Raw genomic sequence first — 25,365 nt, 5'->3', positions numbered from 1 at the left:
CATTCCGATGGCATGCAACGGCGCTCTAATCTTGCGCCACGCGGCCAGATTTGTTTTGCCACACAGAGCCGTAAATCAACGCGCTTTGTTGCATTACGTCACGTGGGAACGTACAGCCCTTAGTCACACTCCTGCTGGATAGAGGCCTCCCTATGGTGTTTCGACTACAGCGGGTTGGTTGCTTGTTCTCACTTCGTCATCACATTGGTGAGTGCAGGGACACATTGAAGCTTCACTCGCCACCGATGTTGGCCAAGGCAATGGAATCAAACGCAGGTTCCCGGGCTCCTAGCACCGTGCGTTAACTGCTGCGCCACCGCTCCCCTGGTCATCATGTGATGGCCTCCTAAACTAAAAGTGAGGATGTCGACCCCTCTGAAGTTCTAGATGTGAAGCTTTCGTGACTGCAAGGATTTATACTCTTAGGTTTTTTCGGTAAAGTCACGTAGGAAAAAAATAACAATAAAAATAATAATAGAAATAAAATAATAAATCACGACGTTTCGGAGGCAACACAAGTCTCCATCATCAGGTCGGACCGTCACAGCTAAATTTGCTTGATACAGTAAATTTACTTGATACAGTAAATTTAGCTGTGACGGTCCCACCTGATGATGGAGACTTGTGTTGCCTCCGAAACGTGATTTATTTTATTTCTATTATTATTTCTATTATTTATTTTATTTTTCTTACCTACGTGACTTTACCGAAAAAACCTAAGAGTATGAACCCTCTGAAGTTGGCTGTCAATTTAGATTTTGTTTGATTTATAAGTGTGATATTTTTTTAAATATCAAGAACGAAAGTACGTGTAGACTCTAGAATCCCTCTGCCGAGCATCGCTTTTTTGTCTCCGTACCCATTTCGGGAAATAGCCCTCGTGCGCCAGGGTTCTGACTTCAGTGTGTGATCACCAAATGTGTGATTGTAAAAAGCTGCTTTGCATTTGATTGGGCAACGTAGCCACAGCTGCTTGAGGTAAAGAGTGTTGTCAGTGTTTCCTTAATCATGGAGGATCAATGTTAAACACATGATTCCAAAAGCCGGTGGTCAGCCAAAGTTTGGCTCCATATCTCCAACAAATTAAAGTCAGCAATATTTTTTTGGTTTGTATTAAACCTAAAACATATCATTTTTTTTCAAATGTATGACTTCACCGTTCATCAGAATGTGTAGTTGTCAAATTGAAACATTGAATTTATTTTTTCACGATAAATTGTTGGCTTTTGGGTCTCGGTAAAGACCACCAACGATGCTGGCCATGAACCGAAAACAAAAATATTTTAGCTCATGTACACAGCTGACAGGCGGGAAGGAATCCGACTTGTATAGGGCCCTGTATCGTTATTCAACTTGATAGCGCTTAATTCTAGTATATAAGGTCGCGTCCCCTAGAGCTCTCTTCACTCGATACAGGAATTTTGCTGTGATGGTTCCACCTGAAGATGGAAGCTTGTGTTGCCTCCAAAACGTCGTGATTTAATTTATTTGTTTTCTTTTTTAACCTACGTGACTTTACCGAAACAACCAAAGAGTATTGATAGCGCTTACCAGAGGTCGCAAACGGGTTTTGATTCCTTACCCGTACCCGGCCGCACCAGGGTCGCAAACGGTTATCCGTACCCTACCCGTACCCGGACGGGTACGGGTAGGGTACAGGTATCGGGTACCTGATTGCGACCTCTGGGATGAAGCCATGTTGCAGGCGCGGGTGGGTTGATTCTAGGAACTTGAATTGTGAGAAGAGACAAGACGTTGGGAAATGAGTGACAAACAGTTACTCACCAGTGACTCACGGTCTACCCGTACCCGTACCCGGCCGCACCAGAGTCGCAAACGGGTACCCGTACCCGGTCGGGTACGGGTAGCCGGGTATCGGGTAGGGTACGGGTATCGGGTACCCGGTTTCGACCTCTGGCGCTTACCGTCCTTCATTGGTGGCAACGCCGAGCGTTGCGAGTGTTGTTTATGATTGTGTACTCACAAATTTGCATTGCTGCCAAGTGAGTCGACCGCACAAACCGCATGACCCAGGCTCGCATGTCAGCCCCCTCGCGATGGCTCGGCGCTTCAGCGCTTGGGGCTGGTGATGTCACGCTGGATTTGTCCAAGGGGGCTGTGCTCGGGCAAGCGTGTCTTGCATGCGAGGTTAACTCCCATTGCGAAAAAAAAAACTTGTTTCCCATGCGCCGCACACTTTGTTGTGATCAGACCATGGTTGCCAAACGTGCGGTCGCCCCCCTCCCCTCCCTCCGCTCTCGTTAACTGCTGTCAAGTCATCCAAGCTGGGGACGTTTACGGATCAAGGTTTTTTCTTCCCCAGCGACTTTAGCGCACACCTTGTCCGCCCTCCCCCCCCACCCTGCTTAGAGCCCCCCGGGAGTTTGCACATTGGGGGTGAGAGAGTGACCATTCCCCACTGTTGGGCGCTTCTAGAAACAGATAAGCATCTTATTCATATTCTTAGGTTTTTTCGGTAAACTCACGTAGGTAAAAAATGTAAATTAAAATTACCTACGTGACTTTACCGAAAAAACCTAAGAATATGAATCCTTGCAGTCACGAAAGCTTCAAATCTAGATAAGCAACTAACAAGCCAAGTGCGTGTGTTGTCAACTTTTTTTTGGTATTTGTAATGTCTATGGTTAACTATTTAATAATTTAAAAAAACAAGTTCCCACGAAATATTGAACCCTCCCCCACCCTTTCCTACCCACGATTCGATGAAATGTTTTGACGATTAAGGAATGTAATTTGATGCATTATAATTTGATTCGGTATAATTGAGCCTTTTCTGTTTTTGTCTCATTTGTTACCGCCTCGTCTGTAATGTTCATCGCGTCGTTCTGTCTTTGAAGTTTAATTCGTTCCCTTGGCCGAATTGTAACATGAGGTTAAACGAAATTTACCCTGAGATTATCATTAACCTAAATCAGAAATAATAGAGTCTTGTGTGCACGGTCCAGTGCTGGTATCGCAGTTTATGAATCGATTTTAAACGATGAATAGATGCTTCCTTGCATGCCTTATAATATACTATGTACGAATCTTTTCATCATGACCAGATTCCAAAAGTCCTTTCTCATAGCAAGCGTTCTCCTTTTCTGTTGACAATGGAGAGGTAACGGTGGTGTCACGATGCATCAAGTTATCAATTAATTCTTAGCCTTCCCGATTGTCAGAATCGATGCCTTTAAATGCGTATATTTTGCATTTTATCATGATGGCCTTGCGTGACTCCCTCCAGCCACCGAATACTTTTCCTTTCAACCACAAGGTAAACAACTAAAACGGATTCTTGGATCAAATCGTCACACTGAAAATGCGGCAAATCGTTTACTCGAAAGGGTCCAGAATATTTACGCCTCCCACCTCCTTCGCTGTCCACCGTGCCTTGTTCCCCACTTAAGTGAGTGACGGGCAGAAAACTAATTTCCTTTGAACTCTGTCATGCTTGAAGCAGCAGCTTTTGTCTAACCATCTAAGTAAGACGGTCACCGCATCGCACGCTTTCAGGTGCGCTTCTGCGGCCGTCTGGAACGCTCTTCCTTCTCATATTAGGCAGCCATTGGAGCTATGCACTTTTAAATCAACATTGAAAACGAATTTCTTTCGAACTGCTTTTTGTATTTAGTTTGTTGTCCTTCCCCCCGCGCACCTCCGATGAGCAACGGTCGTCTACGTACGGCGCGAAAGAAGTTCAACGTACACACGTTCACACGTGCGACTGTTGCCCCGCGCAGGGCGACACCACTCAGACGGGCGAGGACGCGGCGTTTGGCGGCACAGACACGCTGGAGCAGAAGACGAGCCACATGGGCGGCAGTGGGAGCCGCGCCAGCGTGTGGCTGCAGTGCATGCTCCCCAAGCTCACCGTGCGGCTCTTTGCCAATGAGCGAGACGGCACAGACGGCTCGGCCGCCGCCGGTACAGACACCGTCCTCGCGGCACGCGCGCACGCACGCACGCACGCACGCTTGCACCTAAGCACACGCCGGCTAACGCAACGAGGACTGAGCCGAGCCAGAAATAATACGGCGGGGAATTAATACGTTCTAAAGAGGGTTCTACGAAAATAAGCGATGCTGCTCTCCGTTGCGATGGTTAGCACACCAGGCTCGCGATGCAGGGGTCGGTCGCGGGTTCGACCTCCTGGTGCGGCCGTTGAAACAGTGGTCAAGTCTTTTACATCCTCCCCGTCTCTGTTCACCCGAAAGTGTAAGTGGGTTCACCGGAGTTCGCCGATTGGCACTCCGTGTATGTTGGGCTAAAGTTTTGGGTACTCCCATCTATTCCAAAAAGCCTTGCCAATGTGGAAGAAGAGGCCAAATACCCTCTAGAGGCACTTTCCAGAGTTCTCTCACGTTGAGGCCCCCCGCCAACAGTGGTGCAAGCAAGAACATTGCACGGCTGCACCTTTTCCTTTTGTAAAAGAACAAAAACAAAAAACAAAATGGATACCGACAATGCAAACTGAAGGCCGGTCAGAGATTTTTCCGAATATGCCTTGGATTTCCATGCAGAAGTAGTGTGTGGGCCGTAATGTGAGCGTGATGTCTGTTCGCGTCGATTGACGATTTGTAATTCCTGAATCCGCAACGAGAACGCAAACAAGGGCAGGCCTGGGACCAAGGAGCACGCTCCCCAAGCGCACCGCTTAATTGAGCGCACCAACGCAGGCATTAAATGTCATGGTGCGGCATGGCTCTGTTTAGCGAATAAGCTTACTTGAGAAAAGGAGGCCGTGCGTGTGCTGTTTTTTTCTTCCCCCTCCCCCCACCCCACCCCGCTTCGTGTATGTGTGATTGTGATTTACAACACGTGGTTAATTTGGCTTCCATAATGGAACACCACTACTGACCCTTGAGAAGGGTGTCTCAGAAAGGGCTGGGGTTTGCTAAGGCGCGGGGCGGACGGTTTAACATCCCCACGGAAGGACTGCGAGCCCCGAAATTCTGTGTCCTGTGCACAGCCCTGAGCGGGTGAGGGGACGGTGGGGTGGGGGTGTCACGTGATTGCGTTTGAATGCAGGGAGTTGTTGGGCTCCTAAGAATTGCTCGATACGTCCGGGCTCACTCTGCCCGTGCCGCTCCCAAGCTTCGACGCAAATTGAGAGTGACATCTCAGCCGTGCATCCTGGCGAAAAAATGTTTTTGAATTAGATAAATAAATTAACATTTCGCAAGCATCACCGCCGCTTTCTGAAATCCCTGTGAAGGAAATTAAAAAACGTAAAAAGCAATATTTCAATGGGAGCAAAGGAAAACAAACACAATTTGAGACATTACGCAGTCACACAAGCACGTGCATTGAATTTAGCTTCTTAATCTAAGAGGCATTTAAACAATGAAATGTACAGATTAACTCCATTGTCTCGGCAGACTCGCAACATCAATGCTTTTCACACCCGTTTGGACTTTTTATTGTTAAACAATGCTCTGTGAAATACGACGCACATTTCCGTGTCCCCGTGGTCAGCATACGAGAGAAGCCTTTGGAAAGTCGCAGGACGCAGTGAATGCCTTACGTTGACATTCACACGCAATTTTTGAAAGCAACAGAGAGTCTCCGGATTTTAAGGCCAACTTTAAAAACGCGTTTCACGCTATGGCGCTTAAAATTGTCGTACTTTGGAAGACACGTGCGGGTCGAGGCACGCAACGCTGAGCCCGTGCCTTTCGCTGGCCATCGTGCGCCGAAGGGGGTGGTGAGCTGCGTTGCTCCATGTGTAAGGGGTACGCGTTGCCCTGCCATGTGCGCGTTCACAGAGCTCTGTGTGGTTGGCGAGCTTGAGGAGCTCAGTGCCTCCGTGGACATTCAGGACATCTACACCAAGGTGAAGTGCAAGATCGGAAACTTCAACGTAGACCACTTTCGCCAAAGGTGGGTGCCGTGCCTTGAACTTAATGCTCCTCCGTGCGCTGCGTTTGTGCCGAAACTGTGGATGAACGTAGGTTAACCCTTTCCCATTCCGATGACGTACGCCCACGACGTAAGTTTTTCTTCCGTTTCCGTAAGAAAAACTTTATTGGTACCATGGCTCCCACAAGGCCATGCGGGAGGGCGTGTCGCGACAGTTCTCTGCGGTGAGTACAATGTCTCTAAATAAAATCCTAACCATTTATGAGTCCCGAGGCTCAGCGGTTAACGAGACCCACCCTGCAACTTGCAGATGTCTCTGAACGGGAAAGGGTTAATAGGGCGAGAAGTGGTGGCGCCTTGAATAGTGCACTGCGCTGAGTCTGGTGACCTAAGTTCGATTCGTGGTCACGGCTTAAGTCAGTGACGAGTGATGCTTGGGCCAGTTCTGCTCCCCCCCTTCTCTCGCCCTGTTCACCAAACTGCACTGACCATTGTGGTGAAGTGCGGTCAGACAGCTTCAGTGATCATCAGGCATGAAGAGTCCTTCATCCAGCAGTGAATTGACAAAGGCTGTCATGAATTAAAACGCGGTTTGGTGTTCTTGTCTCTGACAGTAAAACAAGATTTAATTGTTTCAGCCGACTGGCCTTCAGGAAATGTTGAGGTTTACAGAGAGATAATCTTAAATATAGTAGAGAAGATATGTGTGTTTAATTGATGCAATATTACGTACGGATGATTGACTCATTTTAAGATTTTCTCATACATGCCAGAAGTTAACATGCGGATTGTCGCACTGAATGAGTTTTCAGAATTTGCGGAAAGCCATTCAGGGGGGTCTTACAGTTGGCCAAATGTGACTCCTGAATTAAAGCTATCATCCTGAAAAGGGCTATAAATGTGAACAGACCTTACAACAACAAAATGGTCCGTATTGCCATTGGCCTTTGTTGTTACTGTTCCTGATAATGCGTAAAATGTAACTTATTCAAACTTGTAAAATGGCTGACGTGTAAGTTGATCCACAGCATGTACAACAGGAAGATGTGGGTCAGAGCAGGATAGACGGTTAAACGGTGAAGTTATATTTGGTTCTGTTGCCAGAACGTTTAAATTATAATTGCAGTAATATTTAGTTGCTGCACAGTGGGCTTTCTTTCACATGGAAGGCATTCGGGTACGAAAATGTGAAATTTTACGTGAAATAATTAAGTCAGGAAAAGGAAATCGTGATAGGAATGGGATATTGATGTTTTCTTTGCTAAGCCATATGAGCTATTTTGACACATCCCCCACGTTGAATTAAAATATTTCGCGCATGGAATCAAAACAGGTAACAGAATCTACGGCCCGCTAATTCCTAAAAGAGCAAGAAATATCAAACTTCACGTATTTTTTTTTTTTTACCATTTGCATTTTTTGACACGAAACAATTAGCTTGTCATTTTAATTTCTGAAGGTTCGACGGGTGGCAAGGTAAACCCCTTGTCTTGAGAAGTTAATTGTGACCGCGGCTTGCGCCTCGCACATGCCGGGGAACCGGATCTCCCGTGCGCAACTAAAGAGGGGGCGGGTGGGGGGGGGGTGCGTCTGGATCCAGCACCCCCTTGACACCCATTACTTAACAAGCAGCGTGATTAGGAGCCTCGCGTTACATCCCAAACCCATCGGCGGGTGGGGGCGGCGGAGGCGGTAAAAAAAAAAAATCCATCCGCGTCGTTTGTCGTCAGCTGAAGCAGACGGAAAGCATTGCTCAGCGCCCGGTGCCCGAGCGCGCCCGAAGAACAATGCGGCCGCGCGGCCGTCTGAACGGCAACGGCGGAGTCTCAGCAATTCATTAAAGTCGTGTCGCTCATACGCTCGAGCGCAATTCGTATCGCCGAGAGAGACCCGAAATAAATCGCACCCGTTAGCTGGAGAGTGTAAGTTGTCAGCAGGCGTTGTGGGCAGGCAGGGTTCTTTTTTTTATCCTTTGGTTATTATAAAAAAAAAATGTATGCATCCCCCAGGAGGCTTTAATTTTTGGGGGGCAATTAACCTCGCTCTCAGGGCAAATTGGCTTCATCTCGTGACAGCTGTTCAGTCCTGGGAGTCTTGCTTTACGTTTTACTGGGCATACATTCATGTCTGGATTTCTCCCCCCAACCCCCCTCCTCCCCCCCCCCATCATTATGCAAGGAGATGTGTCCAGAGTACAATTATTTGGAATAGGAACGTGCAATATTTGCGTGGAATATGTATGTATATATGTGTGTGTGTGTATGTAAAATAACCCCTGTATTGAAAAAAAATTCCCTTCTGCATTTCAGTAAATTCACGCGTGAATACACACGGCAACCGTACAGTTTCTTTGCTTAAACAAACTTGTTCATGCTCAAGCAGGCGAGGACACGCGCGCACACCTGCACGCGTGAAGTGTCGCGCTCGTTTAACGCGACGCTGACGACTGTCACACCCGTGCGTCGATTCCACGCGGAGAAGCTGCTGGCGGGCGCGTGACGGCCCACCTGTCCCCATACCCCGGTTGCTTGGGGTTCACTCGCGGCGATGGCTTTTGCCCGTGGGGCCGCGGACGGGGTGACATTTTCGTTTTTCCAGGCCGGATGAACTGTGGAGGGAAGGACACTTTGATGGACTTCTGCTGCTATGTAAAGACAAGCCAGTGGTGAGAATGAGAAAGTGGAGCCCCCGGCAAACTGTTTCTGATTGCTTTTTATTTTCCTTTGGGGGTCTGTTTTTCCTTCCTAGTGTTTTTCCTCAGCAGCCTGCAAGGGCCGCCTATTCAGATCCGTGTGCGTGCGTGCGTTTGTACATGAATGTGCGTCTGTTCGCTGGCCTGTGTGTATGGAGGCATGCTAACGTTGTGTGCTTGGCTCGATTTCAAGAAGCACATGCCATTAATATTACAGGAAGGCCAATTAGACAGCCTAGGGAGAGGAGAGGCATAAATAATGAGGAAAAATGATTAAGGTGGCTCAGTGTAGTATTTGGAGAAAATTGCCATTTTCCTGAAGCCTTGGTCACATAATTCATGACCCATAAACCAAGAAAGTTTAAAAAAGATGAAGTCACCAGTTAATTTAAGCAGATAGTCTTTCATTTCCCATGCTATGATCATTATTAATGAGTACAGAAGACAAGTTTTGGACACACAATATACCACATGAATGCTTTAATTTTAAATAACGGATGCAAACAAATGTAAATACCGAGCTACTGATACTGAAAAGAAGGGGGGGGGAGGGTAAAAAGCATGTAAATTATATGACCAATTGTCCTATTAATATAGTAACACAACACCTACGTATGAATAATTAAACATTTCAAAGTTGAAGCCGCTGAGTCCCAGTGGTATGTTGTTTTCCTAGCTTGCGGGTGGCTTACAGGGGAGGCAAAGTTGTACTCAGTAGGGCCAAACCGCACGTGTGCTCATTTGTCCTTCCATCACCATTACTGAGCCAGGCTCCTGTTACAGAATCTGCCAAATGCGCCCCCCGCACCCACCTTCATCGCTCACAAGCCGCGCCGCTTTTAAGAGAGCCCGTTGCCGTCAGCTCCTCTGGTTTTGCGAACATCTTTGCCAGCGTCTGCCTCCCCCCCCCCCCCCCGGTGCTTTTCCGTAAAAAACCCTCACATTTCAGCCAATCTCAACGGAAATGGCTCGGGGAAAATCGTCCGGTGCTGCTTGTGATATTCCTTTTTTCTCTTGCGCTTGGCGGTGTTCGCTCCCTCGCTCGTGACGAACGTCTCCGGTTTCAGGTGTTCGCTGGGCGAGCGGCGACGCCTCGCCGTGCCCGAGCGCGATCGGCGGGCGGTGTGGTGGTGGTGGTGGGGGTGATCGTAACAAAATCCCACCGACCGTGCTGGGGGCTCTCGATCCACGCTTTGTGATTGCCGGTGATTCCATTGCTCCGAGGCTTCTCTCCTTTTGAGGGGGGTCTGTTTCTCACCTGTTCCTGTGCCTGCCCCGCCGTCTGTGTCCGTCTGTCCGTCTGTCCGTCCGTCCGTCTGTCTGTCTGTCTCTCTTACGCGTGCCGCTCAGCCTGCCCGGAGGGCCCATTTGCCTGGGTGGGCGGGGAGGGGTCATCTTGTCATGCACTGACAAGCTGAACAGACGCACTTTCCTGGTGAGGCCGCTCTCCAGGCAAGACCCCTTCAGCCACCTCTCTGCCTTCTTTCCTTCCGTAAGGGACCAAATCTGCCGCCTCTAAGCACCTTCTTGATTCGTTTCGTTGTTGTTCTTCCTCGTGGTGGCCGTGGTGGCCGTGGTGGCTTTTTCCGCATTTCATTGTTCGCATCCAATAATGAGCACGCACGGTGCGGGCAGTTTCAGCTTGATTTAGAGGGAGACAGATTCATGTTCACGCTTAACTCTCGATTATCCTTCGGAGGGGGGAGCATGGTCCGGGTTGCTGATACGATATATTTACAAGGGCAGATTTAATTACTTCAATTACTAGCTGCTCCTGACTCATTATGGGACAGTGACCCGGGAAATTTTGCCCCCTTTCTACGTAGGCAAACAATACCGGTATTTTTATTGCCTAATTTATGGACGTTTTGCGTAATCCATATTTTAGTTTTATCTTGTCCACCCTTCTCTTAATTGAATTTATCTTGGCCACCCCAATTGTCCTGGATAATCGCGAGTTATCTGTGTTCAGGTAACATTTGTAAGCAACCGAGTGTAATTTTAATTTTAGTCCATTTTTGCAACAAAAACACAATTAAGCTACTCATCTTTCATCAGACACTTAAATTGATACTGGTGAAATGCTGCTACGTATTAACAATATTACTTCCGACATCTTTAGCAGCCAGCATATTTGCCACTATGTATTTGTTCACAAGCGTAATCTATGCTTCTATTTTTTTTTATTAATCCACCACAAGCAAGGCACTGCATTTCAATAACTCATTAAACTAACGGTCACCGTCTTCAGGCTATAAGTTACTGATTTGCGTCACGACACTTGTGTAATACTGGTAGGAGTGGTGGCACAGTGTTCAGCGCACTGCACTATGAACCCATTCATTGCTGACGACAGCGCACACCAGTCAGTGGCGAGTAATATCAGAGCTGGTTCTGGGCCCCCTCCTTTACCAACCCACACTGACCGAGTTTCAGTTGAGCTCCTTAGATACTATTACCTTGGGGTTTCTACCCCTTCTCGGCCTCGCTGCCCTTCTCGGCACGTAAATATTTAGAGATGAGACGGGATTTTCCGATTGCCAATTCCCGTCACCCACTACGGTGCACCGTTCCACATTCGCCAATTCTCTCCGCATGTACAGACTTTATATTGGTCGTGGTGAAAATGCTGCAGACGTGACGGGATGCACACAGACAGGACGGGACGCACACAGACGCGATGGGACACACACAGAAGCGACGGGACACACATGGATGCAACGGGACGCACACGGACGCAACGGGATGCACACAGACAGGACGGGACGCACACAGACGCGATGGGACGCACATAGACGTGACACACACAGACGCGACGGGACGCACATGGACGCATAAAGCGACGTTGGGCTCATTGACCCATTTTTTTCTCCTTTTTCCTTTCGGCGTAGACGGCGGGAAAGCTGCTGGAGACCTCGCAGCAACAGCAGCAGCAGCAGCAGCACGGCTTCCTGTCGCTCACGTACACGCGGGCGCTCACGCGCAACGTGCGCCAGCGCATCTCGTCGCGCCAGGAGCGCGTGTCGCGCAGCCTTCACCGCGGCGACGCTCCGGACACTGGGCCCTCGCACCTGCACGAGGTGCTCGTCAGCCTGCAGCCCTTCGACCTGGTGCTGCACTACCCGCTGCTGCGCGCCGTCGCGTCGCTCCTGGTCGCGGGCGGCGGCGGCGGTGACGCCGCTCGGCGCTCTCCGGCCGCCGGCAAGCGAGCGGCGCCGGCGGGCTCCACCGTCGGGCAGCCCGTGAAGCAGCACGCGCTGTCGTCCCGCGGGCTCCCCCTGCTCTACCTGAACACGAGCGTCATTCGCGTGTTCGTGCCGCAGAGCGAGGGCAAGCAGCAGCAGCAGCAGCAGCCGGCCACAAGTACGTATGCATGTTTGTTGAACTTCTTTTGCGCCGTACGTTGCCAACCGTGATGATCGGAGGTGCGGGGGGAAGGATGATAAACTAAACACAAAAATCAGTCCTAAAGAATTGCGTTTACAATTTAGATTTGAAAGTGCGTAGCTCCAGTGGCTTCCTAATTTAGGAAGAGCATTCCAAATGGCGGCGGAAGTGCATCTGAAAGCGCGCGATGCTGTGCTCGTCTTTGTTTGATGGTTAGCCAAAAGCCGCTGTGAGGATGACTGTAAAATTTTTTCTATAGGCATATGCTTTTCAATGTAATACTGGGCTTACCGATATCATATTTTGGAATTCTACTAACGTAACTAATTGCTATTTTTCCATAGGCACCTCTGCTCCCAAGGAAGACACGCTTGTGTTGAAAATAGGATCCATCAGCCTGGCGCCTGTGGCAGATAACCCGCTCACCAGGATCGTTATTCGCAAAGATATTTTCCAGTAAGTGCACACGAGGCACCACACACGTGGCCAGTGTAAGACAAATTGTCCGCACAGTTCCATGATAATTCAGCATTGCATGCATGTATGTTGAACTTATTTCACACTGTACGTAGCCAACCGTGCGAATCAGAGGCACGGGGGAAGGACAACGAACTAAACACACGCAACAAAGGACATCAGTATATTGGCATTAGCTAAACTATAAGAAAATTAATTATTTTGTAGTGTGTTACTGGCCATATGCGTCAAAGCATTCCATTCTGGGAGTTCATGTTAGGTCAGAATACCAACAACAAATGAAGGATATTTGAAAGTGGTAGTTTTAATTACTCACATATTTGAACAGTGGGCATCGTTTGTGCCTCTGTTGTTAGCTTTACAATGTGTGATTTCTGATTCATATCCCCACGTGGCATTTCTGTTATTGAACGGTCAATAACACTTCAACTGCCTCCGATAAGCAAATGGTCCAGAGTCCTCTTGCCAATAACATTTTGTAATCCCGCAGCATTTGTTTAACAAGTCTGATGAGACCCAGAAGGTTAAAACCGGTCCAGAGGTTTCTGGATAAAGAAAAAAAAATCTGCTCGATAATATCAGTGTGGAGAGCCAATAGGTCGATGGACTGAACAAGATTTGGAGTCATACGCACGCATGAGTAAAACTGCGTGAGGACGAGACCCAATCCTCATGAGGACCATAAGGTTTAAAACGGTCCAGAGATTTTTTGATAAAAATAATAGAACAATTCTGCTCAATAATATCGGTGCGGAGAGCCAATAGGCCGATGGAGTCATACGCAGAGAGTTCTTCTTCTACAAGTGCAGTAGCAAGTTACATTTGCGTAGGCTGCAACACGTCGCCACTGCGCTGCCCGCTTATGTAAACAATTACTAATTTGCGACATTAAGCCTAGAGGGTTACAGCGTCACCTTTTAACAATCTTCACGCGCCGCGTTGGCGTCCGCTTCACAGTAAATTGCGCCGGTCTCGTATCCGTTACTTGGGGGCAATTTTTAGTCGCCATTTCCTCTCCCGGCGACTACGATTGCTTACGGGGGGGGGGGGGCAGTGGCGCAATCGGGAAAGTGGCACCGGATCGCGATGTCAGGAATTTCGCGTGGGGAGCCGCCAGCCTAGAGAAAAGCAAAAAAAATCTACAATCAGTGACTTGGAACGCGGTAATTACGCACGAGTAAAAAAAAAGCGCGTTGTGAATAATGCCAAGAAAGCATTGGTACGTGCGGATGCTTGGGGTGCGATATCAAAACAATGTCTTAATTGGTGAAGGATGAGCAATTGCTTGTTTAGTCTGTGTTGTGTGGCCGTCCGCCAGCAAAACGAGTTTGAATTCGGTGTATCGCATACAGTGCACTCGTATTAATCCATGACTCATATTTGTTGATGCTATGATATGTATTAGTGGCTAAAATGAATTAATATTTTATTTTGTTACAGTTTAGAATTCTGTTTGAGGGAGGCTTTAATGAATCATTATGCACGAGTCGTCATTTCTGTGGTTATGGTTTAAAGTTCTATATATTTTCACAGCTGAAAAAGGCGACGCAAATTTTTCTTCCGTTGTAAAGCACTCGCAGCTATATTACCAACTCCTAATCGCGCCTTCAGTTCAGTTCATTTATTAGGATTTACCCTGTGGGCCATTTGGCTCTTGATTTGGGTTCAACCGCAACAAATAATAAAATTGCAAATTAATTGTACACAAATCTAAACATGACATCAACAGACTAAGGTGACAGACATGCGTGTTAGAACAGCTATCGTGAATGCGTACAACAAGCTTGAACTGTTAAAACATAGCCAACTAGAATACCGAGAACTAGACTTGCAGCTCCCACGAAGTGGCTCTGTTCTTGGTAAAATATTTTGCTCAAATCAACAAAGGTTATCAATTCAACCTCATCAGACGTGCATGGCATATTTCAAAATAAATTACTCACTTGATGCCCATTGGATTCCTGTACAGTGCAGCTTATCTTGTTCTTGTTGCATACTTGTCATGCGTTTTCTGATGAGGTCATTCTTTGTTCATTCATGTCGTGAGTTTAGCTACTTGAGTCACGGACACTTTCACCAAATTTTTCTTTCCGAATTGCTCCAAGCCGTTAGAGAATAGAGAATACTGTGATGTTCATCGAGATATATCCCAAACGTGTTTCAAGCGAATTGTTTTAAACCTGTTTAACACGTAGTAGGCTTTTGCGACCAATATCATCCATTGTAGAGGTTTTTTGGGTTCGATAGCATGAATATATAAAAGCGTCGTTAAAACCCGCCACCACCCGACACAGCCAACTAGTAAGGGTTGTCTCGTAAACAGAACGTGGCCAATTCGTCACTAGTACAGCACACCGGTGTGTTGGAGAGCCAAGCCACAACATTTACAATCCGAGTACGACGTTTCACCAGTAATTACAACCAGCTTCATCAGGCGACAGCCAGATTTGTGGAGAAGTCATCACCTATTCTCAGGTTTTTTCGGTAAAGTCACGTAGGTAAAACATTAAAAGTAATGAAAGTAAAATAAAACAAAACAAAAATAAAATAATATTATTATTATTATTATTATTTTTATTTTTGTTTTGTTTTATTTTACTTTCATTACTTTTAATGTTTTACCTACGTGACTTTACCGAAAAAACCTGAGAATATGAATCATTGCAGTCACGAAAGCTTCAAATCTAGAAGTCATCACCTGTTTCGTTCCTTATATAGAGGCGTAGATGTGGTGACCACGCTTCTGCGCTCTTGCGCAAATCCCCGCCTGGATGAAGGCTATTAATGGGAGTTGCTGGACCATTCTTGGCCATGCTGGTCAGTGCGATTTTAAGTAATTTCTAGAACTGGTTAAGATATCATTCGCCGCTGGTGTTGGCCTGGCCAGGAGCCAAACCCATGTCGCTGGTTTGATAGCGCAATGCAGCTTACCACTGCGCCACCGTTCCACCCAAAAATCTTTGTAGAACCGTATGTAAAAACCCGTTCATTTAAATGTTCTATCTAATTATGCTCTGCCAGTCTAAGTATCTCTCCTCAAAGCTAATCCATGAGTTTAATTTCCAGTTGTATTGATCCATATTCTTTCTTAAGCGTGCAATGCGCATCCTTCCATATATCTCATGACGTCGGAAAAAAACATTATCTTCCATTTGGTCACACGGCCAAAAAAATGTAATCTGGTACGTCAATAGCATTGGTTTAACCAAGCCTTACTGCTGATGAGACACTGCATGTCAAAGGCGATCCAGAGTTTGCTTGTATTGAACCAATGCGGCCGAAAGAAATTCACTTCCAGGAGCCCATTTGGCCAACAGGAGAGAAGAGACAAATATGGGAAGATGCACGTTGTTCGCTCGTTTATTTTGTGGCTTATATTCCCCACAAACACACAAATGATTTTGTGTTACATTTTCTTTAAGGACGAGCTAGGGGCCATTATCTCCACAGCATTGCAAGCCTTCTCCAGTATATATTTTCAGCAACTATCATTTAATCTCATTTGCTTTTCTCCATTGCTGTCTCATCAGTCTTAGTAACACCCACTTTTACATGCATTCCTCACAGTATTTGTATCATCGTTTTACGCGTTTAATAAGCTGCTTATCTGTGATGCCACGTGAGTGACGCCCAGAGTGATATTTTTTTTCCCTGATGTGGAATTTGATGCTGAAAATTTTACAAAAACTTAAAATTATGACAAGAAGCAGGGGGAATGGTGGATGCTTTGAATTACACTGAGAGACAGAAAGAGCAACTCACGCATCAGAGAAGGCGTGCGAGTTAGAGACATCATCGTAACCATTAAATGATAGCAAGCGGGCTTGTGTTGTATCGACGAGGCTCGATTATTGCAACTCACTACTTCACGGGACGTTTGTCAAGAAACATTACCAAGCTGCAGCGTGTACAAACTACTTTGGCATGTGTCGTGATGGGCACTGCAAGACCTGACCATGTCCGTCCGGTGCTTGCTGAGCTGCATTGGCTTCTGGTTGCCGAGCGAATACATTATGAGGTCGTAACTCATTACGCACAAAGTGCTTGCCACAAACGAACCACAATACCTTGCTGATCTCGTCAAAGGAGCATAAACCATCACGCGAACTCCGGTCAGCGCTTTTGGCTGACCATCGAACAAAGACGGTCACCGCATCGCATGCTTTCAGATGTGCTTCTACGGCCGTCTGGAACGCTCTTCCTTCCGATATTAGGAAGCCATTGGAACTATGCACTGTTAAATCAACATTGAAAACTAATTTCTTCAGGATTCCTTTTTGTGTTTAGTTTGTTGAACTTCCCCCTCGCCTTTGATTAGCACGGATGGTGACGTACAGTGCGAAAGAAGTTCAACATACATTGTGTCAGACACGTCGCTTGGAGCGATGTTGACGGGCAGATGAGGCTAATAACGGAAGGTAGGAACATGTCCGTCAGGACGTCCACTGTGAGGATGGAGTGTCAAAATCAGCTTCTGCGAAGGAGCTAAATGGATTTTTACATCTAAGAGATAGTCATTGGATGGGTTGGGGAGGTCTATATCCAAAGTGGATAGATCATGTCTGATGATGATGATGATGGTTGGTGTGTCAATCTGGGCAGGTTTGTTTAACGCTGATATCACATTAACCATCGTTGCAAATTGTCCCACATTAGGTGACGCATATGAACATGTCCTTATTATCGTAAATGGAGGCCGGTGATGTTTTTTTCTTCTCATTATAGTTTGTGTGTGTTCACCGGATGTAAAGAATCATAATGGATCCAATTAACATGTTTTTCCACTGTTGCTTTTCGTCCCAGTTTTGTCAATCAACACGCCACTGGTCTCCGTCACTAGCAGCGATGACAATCGCCAAGTCCAATGAGTGCTGACCATTTCATAACAAAATGTGATTCTCTCCTGCCCATTTGTTATTTTCAATCGCCACGTTGTGAGATTAATAATAGGCAAATATTTTATCTCGCATGATTTCGCTCAGCGACAAATGTGAATGTAATTTTTTTTTCCCCAATTAAGTTATAAAAAAAAGAACGTCCACTTTTTTAGTTACCAACTTGTGCAGTTGATGAAGCAGCAACAGTTATTCGTATTTTTAAATAAAAGCACGTACAATCACACGTTATTTATCCAAAAGGAGCTCAATTATGCATGACTATGTCCACATTGCGATCATCGAATTAATTTAAACCGCACAACATAGGTACTCACTAACGACACTTTCCCTAACAGCCTCAAACGACTGTACACAAACAGGGATCGTTGTATTTCAGCACGAATGTACAATCGCAGGCTGACCCAAACCTAACTCACTTTCAGCTCAACATTATCTCAAGATACGCTCACACGCATGCATTATTGTATCTCACGTTCGGATGCTTGTGCACACTAAAGTCACTGTGCGTGTGTTCAACGACATTTATTTTTGCTCGTTAATTAATTCGTCTTAACGAGGCCTTTCTGCTGAGATATGGACAATTTGTCGCGTTTAATGACGTGTTTGTGTTTACAATCGGTGATGACGAGTCGAGACTGGTTTCTTTTTTTACGTGACTGCTGGACGTTGAAGTGTTAGACAGACGAGACTGCCGTGTCCCTGTCGAGGCTGCACGTCGGTGAAAAAGAGCGTCGTAGCTCATTGGATTTCTGCAGGATATGCAGGGTGCTTCAAAAGAAACGTTAACACTTGTATGGGACTATCGTTTTTGATGGAAAATGAATGGATAATACTACACCGTAACAGGATAACAAATGTAATGTCAATAGCTTCAACAAGTCGAAGAGTCTGCACTTGTTCGCCGTAATTGTCAACGCGTGTCTGGAATCTTCTCCAGGTGGTCTCCAGAGGGCGGAGGCACATTTCTTGCGTCATTGTCGCAAATTCTCGGAAGTGTTAACATTTTTTTGAAGCATCCTGTATACAGATTCTGCGACTGGGCAGAAAGGACCAGTGTGAACCAAAGGAAAACTTGTGCTAGCGTTAACAAAAAAGGATATATATATGTAAAAATGTTAAATATATCCGTAACATGTTATGGGACATGCTGTCTTGTAAAACGTGATACTAAAATGCGAAAGCCCATTATCCATCGTTTATATAACGTAAAACTAACAAAGGAGGATGGGACACAGGGATTGCTGTTTAAGTATGAAAGTAAGGAACAGTTTAGGCTCACGGCCTGGAAGATGTCACTCTTTTTTTTTTACAAGTGGACTCTTGAAGACACTGATGTTTTATGCAGGAGAGAGGCACCCGCTGAAGAAACACTCAGAAGTGTATACGTTTCAGTTTGTGATTAAAAGCACAGCACTATAACTCAGATTTATGTTTACAACTGAACCTTAACGTTGAACAGTGTTGTGCGCAGGCTTTTTTTCGAAAATCTCAATTATTTACTGGCCAAACACATTATCGCACAGGGTCAATTGAATACGATACGTAGACATCTCTTCTTACAAGGCGTTATCGTGTCCACCAACTATCGTTCTATCTCGAGGTACTTAGTAAGTTATGACAAAAGCTCACAATGTTATTCTATTGTGAAGGTGGTCGCAGACCAGTAATACAGATGGGGATCGGGAGGAGAATTGACACTTGATGACTTATGAAAGTTTGGGTTACATGTCGAATACCCAACTCAATAACTCAGCAACGCTGCATCTTACGACCACGCTCTGCACCCAGGAGTGTCATTGAGTGTGTCTCTCTGTTATCACTGAGACACGGATAACCCTTCGGTTCAACCTAGTTGAGCTGTAACTGCATTTACAGTCCTTTGTCAATCCACTGCTGGATGAAGGCCTCCCCACAACGTGTCAGTCGTGGGGGTTGTTTGGCTTAATCTTTCTGGTTGGTGCGGGTTGCTAAAGGTGGGGTCCTGAGACTGGTTCAGATGTTACTCACCATTGATGTTAGCCGTGGCCAGGAATCAAACTCAGGTCGCCAGTTCTCATAGTGCAGCGCCCTAACTAAACTACATAGATTTTACCAGGTAAGGCCCACTGCATTATTTAACTTTTTTTCAGAAGCAACCTGGCCAAAAATGATAGCTCAACAAAGTGGCTTATCACGTGGACATTTACAGCAGCCAAAAACCGGAGGGCCCGGAGAAAAATCCATGCGACCACGGGGAGAGAGAACTTGCAAACTCCAAATATACAGCAGGCGTCAGGGTCTTTATTGAACCCACGACCTCCTGTATGCCAGGCGAGGGAGTTAACCTCTCCGCCACAGCGGCACCCGTAGCTACAGTAACGGTGCGTATCGTCGTACGGATTCAGTTAATGAATGATCTTCCTCATTGATACATTTGCAGACAATCGAGACTGACAGATGTCAAAAATATTTCAAGGCGTTCTTTAAATGAAGGTGAAAATCGTATACTTTCCACGCACAGGATATCAATGATGTAGGCAAAGATATGAGAACGTTTAAATGGTCATAAACTTGCCAGTGGAAATAAGTATATTGTTAAAATTGTTGCATAGTCATTACATATTACATAACAATGTCTTGTAGTTATGTAAATTAACTTGAGTGAGCAATTACATTCAACGGATATGATTAATTGGGGTTAATGTGTCATGCGAAAGATTAATGTATCCGTTTAAACATGTCGCTTGTATTTACAGCAATGTCGCACTGCGTTTTTTCTTGGGCCTACGTATTGTTATTCAAGACGTGTTGTTTCACAGGTTCAGTGTTAAAACATTTTATTTCATTTCCGTGTCTTATTTAAAAAAAAAACCGAGAGAATAAAAAAAACTCCTATAGTTTGACAATCCCTCTAAAATAAATTAAATAAATCTTCTTCGTATTAGCCCAATTGGCAATCATGAAAATTTGACTCTCTCAATACGAACAATACCCGATATGGTAACATATATCATATGAAATGTTTGCAGGGGTTTCATTCATGGCTGGTTAGGCTCTCGTTTTAATTAAATTACAGCAGTACACTTACGTTAAATTAAGAGACGCGGCACAAAATGTTAGTTTTTTGTTGTTGTTGTAAATAATGCACATTCTTTGTCAACGGTGCACAGGGTACCTCTCATGGCATCATTGCACAGTGAACGACATTGTTCAGGGCTGTTGTGGCGGCCGCAGATCAACTGAATGTGATCAGCCCAAGTCGTGTGAATTTGACTTGTCCGCCTGGCTCGCTGGGCCCCCGTCGCGCCAGTGGCATCACTTCTTTGAGCCGAGTGCCTCGGTGCGGATGACACACAGGAATCCGTGGGCACGGACGCAGGCTTTGTAAGAGATCTGATAGGGAAACGTTTGCATTTGGCATTTTTTTTGTGCCAGAAACCATACGAATTCGTAGGAAGTGTTAAGGAAAAAATAAATTCTGATGGAATAAAATTCCCCAAATGAGGCATTGTGGTGTGACTCAGTAGTGGTGGGAATGTCTGGGATCTTTACGGGAAAAGTTTGATTTCTTTTCCCTGTTTTTCCCATGCTCGGGTATTACGAATGTCGCTAAAATAAGGCCCTACGCTAAGCTTCGGACTGCTTTTAAATCATACTTGCACGTCTTAACTTAGTCACGTCTTTTATTATCACATTTCCATGGATGAAGGTAAGAGTGTGTAATTGAACTTACATTTTTGTCGTTGTTGTTGTTAATTGTTGTTTGATGTCAGCTGTGGAACTGCAATGAATCACATAATTACCGTAGGCGACTTTTTTGCTCTTTAGTCTTGCTACTGTCCTTTCGAACAATCGCTTTGTTGAAATTACTTTAGGACGCGCAGTGTACTTCCCGTGGATCGCATTTCGCTAATGTCCTTTCAGCGCGTTCCTTTGTACCTATCGTGCAGATTGTTGCTATATACAGTGCACACACAAGGAGCATCTGGCAAACATTTTTTGCAGGTCTTTATTGGCAACGGATACTATATTTAGGAACACTTGTCAGTTCTAGTTGAAGGTACCGGCTAGTCGCCTGGCGCTTCGGTTACAAGTTTACCCACTTAAAAGTGGCTCTAATTATTTTCTTGAAATTATACATGTAAAATAAAAACCAGGAATACATACTAGTACTTGTAATATCTTTATTATATTATTCATATCATTGACAGTTTACATGCTTTTTTTTTTACAGCAACGCAGATTGTTTCCTCTTGCTCGGGGGCCGGCATTGTAAACGTGCAACAACACGTGTCTGTGCTTCCAATTTACACTTTAAACCGGTGCCCGTACGTTTTCCTTCGCGATCGATCATATTTCGAGCCGCTCCTCAGTGAAGACAAAGCATCCCCCACGTATATGAACAAAGCCCACGAACGTCTGATGGCCCTTGCCCACTTGTCAGCTTGGGCATCAAACCCCACAGGAGGTGAATGACTTGGTTTGCTGGCGGTGGAGGACATGTGCTTAAGTGTTCGGCAAGAGACTTAAATGTAATTTAGAACTTCAGGGTGACCCTAATTGAATGAAGCTCCATGCTGTTATTTTAGCAACCAAAAAAATATTATCTATCGATTTTTTTATTTCTTAGCATAAACTTGATTATTTTTGCGTAAAATTTTGTATTTTAACCCCTCTAGAACATCATACAAATGTACATCAGTCACATCTTGTCTATAAATATATGAGATATGCTGTCTGTTTTTGCATTTACAAAGCAACTACAGACTTACATGTCCTGCTCCATTCATCATCAGTGGCGCCCTGACATCAGTACACGTATTGTTACGTGACCAGTCCTTTAGGATGAGGGCTGTTAAATTACCATAATATTACGACGTTTTGCGAAGTTTTTTGAAAATAAAAAAAATTTGGGTTGACCATTTTTTTAAATTGTAAATTGCCTTTGAAACGCCTGCGTGCCAATCGAGGTTTGAACATTTTGCAAAGGAGACGTAATCAGTCGCGTTCCCTTCGCCCTCCGCACATCTCGCCTCCAACCGTTGATTGCCTCCTCCTCGTCGCTGCGCTGTGCCCTGCGTATTTTGTGAACATCGTACATTTTGGGTCCGAACACGTTGTTTTCGGCTGTGCCTTCCCGACGCGTCCTCTTCCGATGTTTCCCGTCGCTCCGTACAGATCACTCTGATGCCGTCATTCTTGTTCTGTGCTGCTGCACCAGGATCTCTCTCGCAAACACTGGACGCCTGTGAAAAAGAGCCTTATAGCTCATTGGATTCCTGCAGTATAAATACATATTCTGATTTTGATTCTGAACACGCTGGGAAATTGGCTAAAAGGGGTTTCCCGTGCAATAAATAAACGTTAAATTTTATTGGTTGGCCTGAATACGTTATAACTTATATATGAATTGCATTTTTTTAAATCATCATTGTGCACAATCGGCCGCTTAATGAATTAGTCGACTATAATATTAATTGGCAGCACGACTGCATAGGTGTTTTTTCGTGGTTGCGCTCTAGAGCTCTTCAATACTTTCTCAACTTGGCCCACAAGTTGTCCGACGTGACGCCAAACATTTCGCTCCACGTGCAGTTCCCGAAGAAGCTTCCCGGCATGGGGATCGAAACGGCAGGCATCGCGCCAAACAACACGCCAAACAACACGCGGCACAACGCTTCGATTGACACGGTTGACTACGTACAGTGTGAAAGAAGTTCAACAAATACATACAACCCGAGAGCCCATCGGGGAGCTACAATTGACGTTGGTCCTTCAGAGCAGAGCAAATTGCTTTTGAAATTAAACGCAAACACGATGGTCCGTGTCGATCTCTCAGTGTAGAATGCGCACGTGCGTGTGTATGTTGAACTTCTTTCGCACCTCCTTGGTTCTTTCGGTAAAGTCACGCAGACTCTGCCTTCTCGACAGACCTGTTCTCCACCTGAAGACGGCTGCTTGCGTTGTGGCCGAAGCGTCGTGAAAATTGTATTTTATTATGTTTTATTTTTATTATTTTATTATTTTCCTTCTACGTGACTTTACCGAAAGAACCAAGAAGATGAATCCCTGCAGTCACGAAAGCTTTAAATCGAAATTCTTTCACACCGTACGTAGACAACCGTGCTGATCGGACGTGCGTGCGTGCGTGCGTGCGAGTGCGCACGTCAAAGCGGGGGAGAGCACGGGACCGATGGTGCTCCCCCCTCCAGGGTTATCCGAGGTTTTTTCCGCCATCGTTGTGTGGCAGGTGGCGCGTCTTGCTGTGCGCGGGCAGGTGCAGGGAAGCGAGTAGCAGAGCGTCGTCTGCTGAGACTAAACCCCAGCACTGTCAGGTGCAGATTGCTGAGCACCCTGACAATTCTGAGGTATTGTCTCAGGCAGACCGGTGGCTGTTGCCCGGCTGAACGCAAGTGGTGAATCGGAGCCAGCGGGAGAACTTCTGCACGGCGCTCAAATGAATCCACGGGGGAGAGAAACCGTCATGATTAATTCTCCAATCAATCATTCTACGTATACGCTTCCAACGTATTTGTGTTTAGTTTTAAAAAGAAATGCAACGTGACATTTATTCCAGAAAGCGTGTTTTAATCGTCGGTGTTAAATTTGAACGAGCATCGTTGCGCACGTGCATGCTACCCACGCCGTATTGTACCCTTGAGCGCAAGTCTTCTCTTTTTTTCTTCTTAGCACGTTCAAGATTGTCGCACGTCCGAATTGCGGCAGACATATTGTTCGTTCATGAAGAGCGATTTTGAGTGTTTTAATAATACGTCTGCGCGATGGTTAGAGCTGCGTAAAAAGAAACACGGTTTTTGCCGTCGCACGTATCACGCCGCTGCGCCGTGACGGGCGATGCGCGTGGCTCCTGCAAGCACCGCGACGTGAATAGCACAACAAGTAGTGCTCAGCAATTAGGCGCAATAATTTAAAACAACTGTATTAATCCGGTTTATTTAATATTAAATAGTTAATGTTAATTTAATTTTCTTGTATAAATATCACACGATCCTAACGTAAATCCGCGCGCGTCAGAGACGCTTAATTTCACGATCAGAATTTATTTCACTTATTTGGTAACGTTTTTGCATTAATTTAATCGTAAGATTTAATTATGACGACGGCAAAATGCCATTATCGGATACCCCCTTCGAGGGGCTGCCAGGCGGGGGGGTGGGGTGCATGTAAGTTTCTCGCCATCTCTCTGTCTAAAGCCTTACCTAGGTAGGGGCGATCGCAGAGTCCTGGGAGTTTGCCGTTCGGCTCGTAGAGAGCCACCGAGTCCGCACTGTGCCAGGCTGTGCCAGCCAGAAGGCTGGGCTGGACTGAGCAGACCTCGGCCACTGTGCCAGCCTCTTATTTATCGCGAAGGCTCAAAAGGCCGGGCACCCCGCTTCCTTGAGCCGCATCGAAGTGAGGAAGCTGCAGTTGTTGAGAGATAACGTCCGGGGTTATTTATTTTCCAGGGCCTGCGTATAGGAGATATCTCGTAATCTCAACCGTGTGCGTATGTAAATTATTGCTGTTGGTGTAAGTGTTATGTAGATGGCAGTTTTTTGTTTGTTGTTGTTGCGTAAAACGGGGAATCAATGGTTTTATGTTTAATTGAATATCAATAGGGATCTGTGTTGTGCAGTTGGTGAAATTTTTAAGGTTTACTTGAAAGCTGTGGACTGCGCATGATGAATTATTGAAAAGTGTTTTGAGCATTATCTATAAATACACGCTGTCAAAACTTTTATGTATTTTGTAAAAAATAGATACCGGTCATGCAAATTTACATTTCATAATGTGGCTATAAACACATGGCGTAGGGAAGTTTACGTCCCACAATAGATTGATACAGTGCTAGAAATTAACTCGACTGGCCTGATTTAATCTATATTTTGATGGGGTGGGAGGAGATTTTTTTTCAGTTGTGAGCATGGGGTATATTATCAATGCAGGTTGTACAGTTTATCAGAGCTCAAAGGTAATTTTCTCAATAATAATAACCATTGCTGCATGCACTTAAATGCGCATATATTTGATTTAGAAACACATCCCGTCTGGTATGCTGTTTAAACTGAA

General features: G+C 45.6%; 1 protein-coding gene across 1 annotated transcript in view; it reads left to right on the top strand.

Moving 5' to 3' along the window:
* LOC144931718 (intermembrane lipid transfer protein VPS13B-like) overlaps positions 1 to 25,365 on the top strand; it is a 301,466-nt gene that overhangs the window by 182,648 nt on the left and 93,453 nt on the right. Inside the window, 5 exon segments of the mRNA XM_078855932.1 lie at positions 3,744 to 3,927; positions 5,769 to 5,883; positions 9,905 to 10,046; positions 11,446 to 11,917; positions 12,286 to 12,397. Of these exon segments, the coding sequence (XP_078712058.1) occupies positions 3,744 to 3,927; positions 5,769 to 5,883; positions 9,905 to 10,046; positions 11,446 to 11,917; positions 12,286 to 12,397 (1,025 nt within the window).

Source organism: Lampetra fluviatilis, chromosome 4, assembly GCF_964198595.1.
Source record: "Lampetra fluviatilis chromosome 4, kcLamFluv1.1, whole genome shotgun sequence".
Lineage (NCBI taxonomy): Eukaryota > Metazoa > Chordata > Hyperoartia > Petromyzontiformes > Petromyzontidae > Lampetra > Lampetra fluviatilis.
The sequence above is the reverse complement of the archived record's forward strand: the minus strand, read 5'-3'. Positions and strand labels throughout refer to the sequence as shown.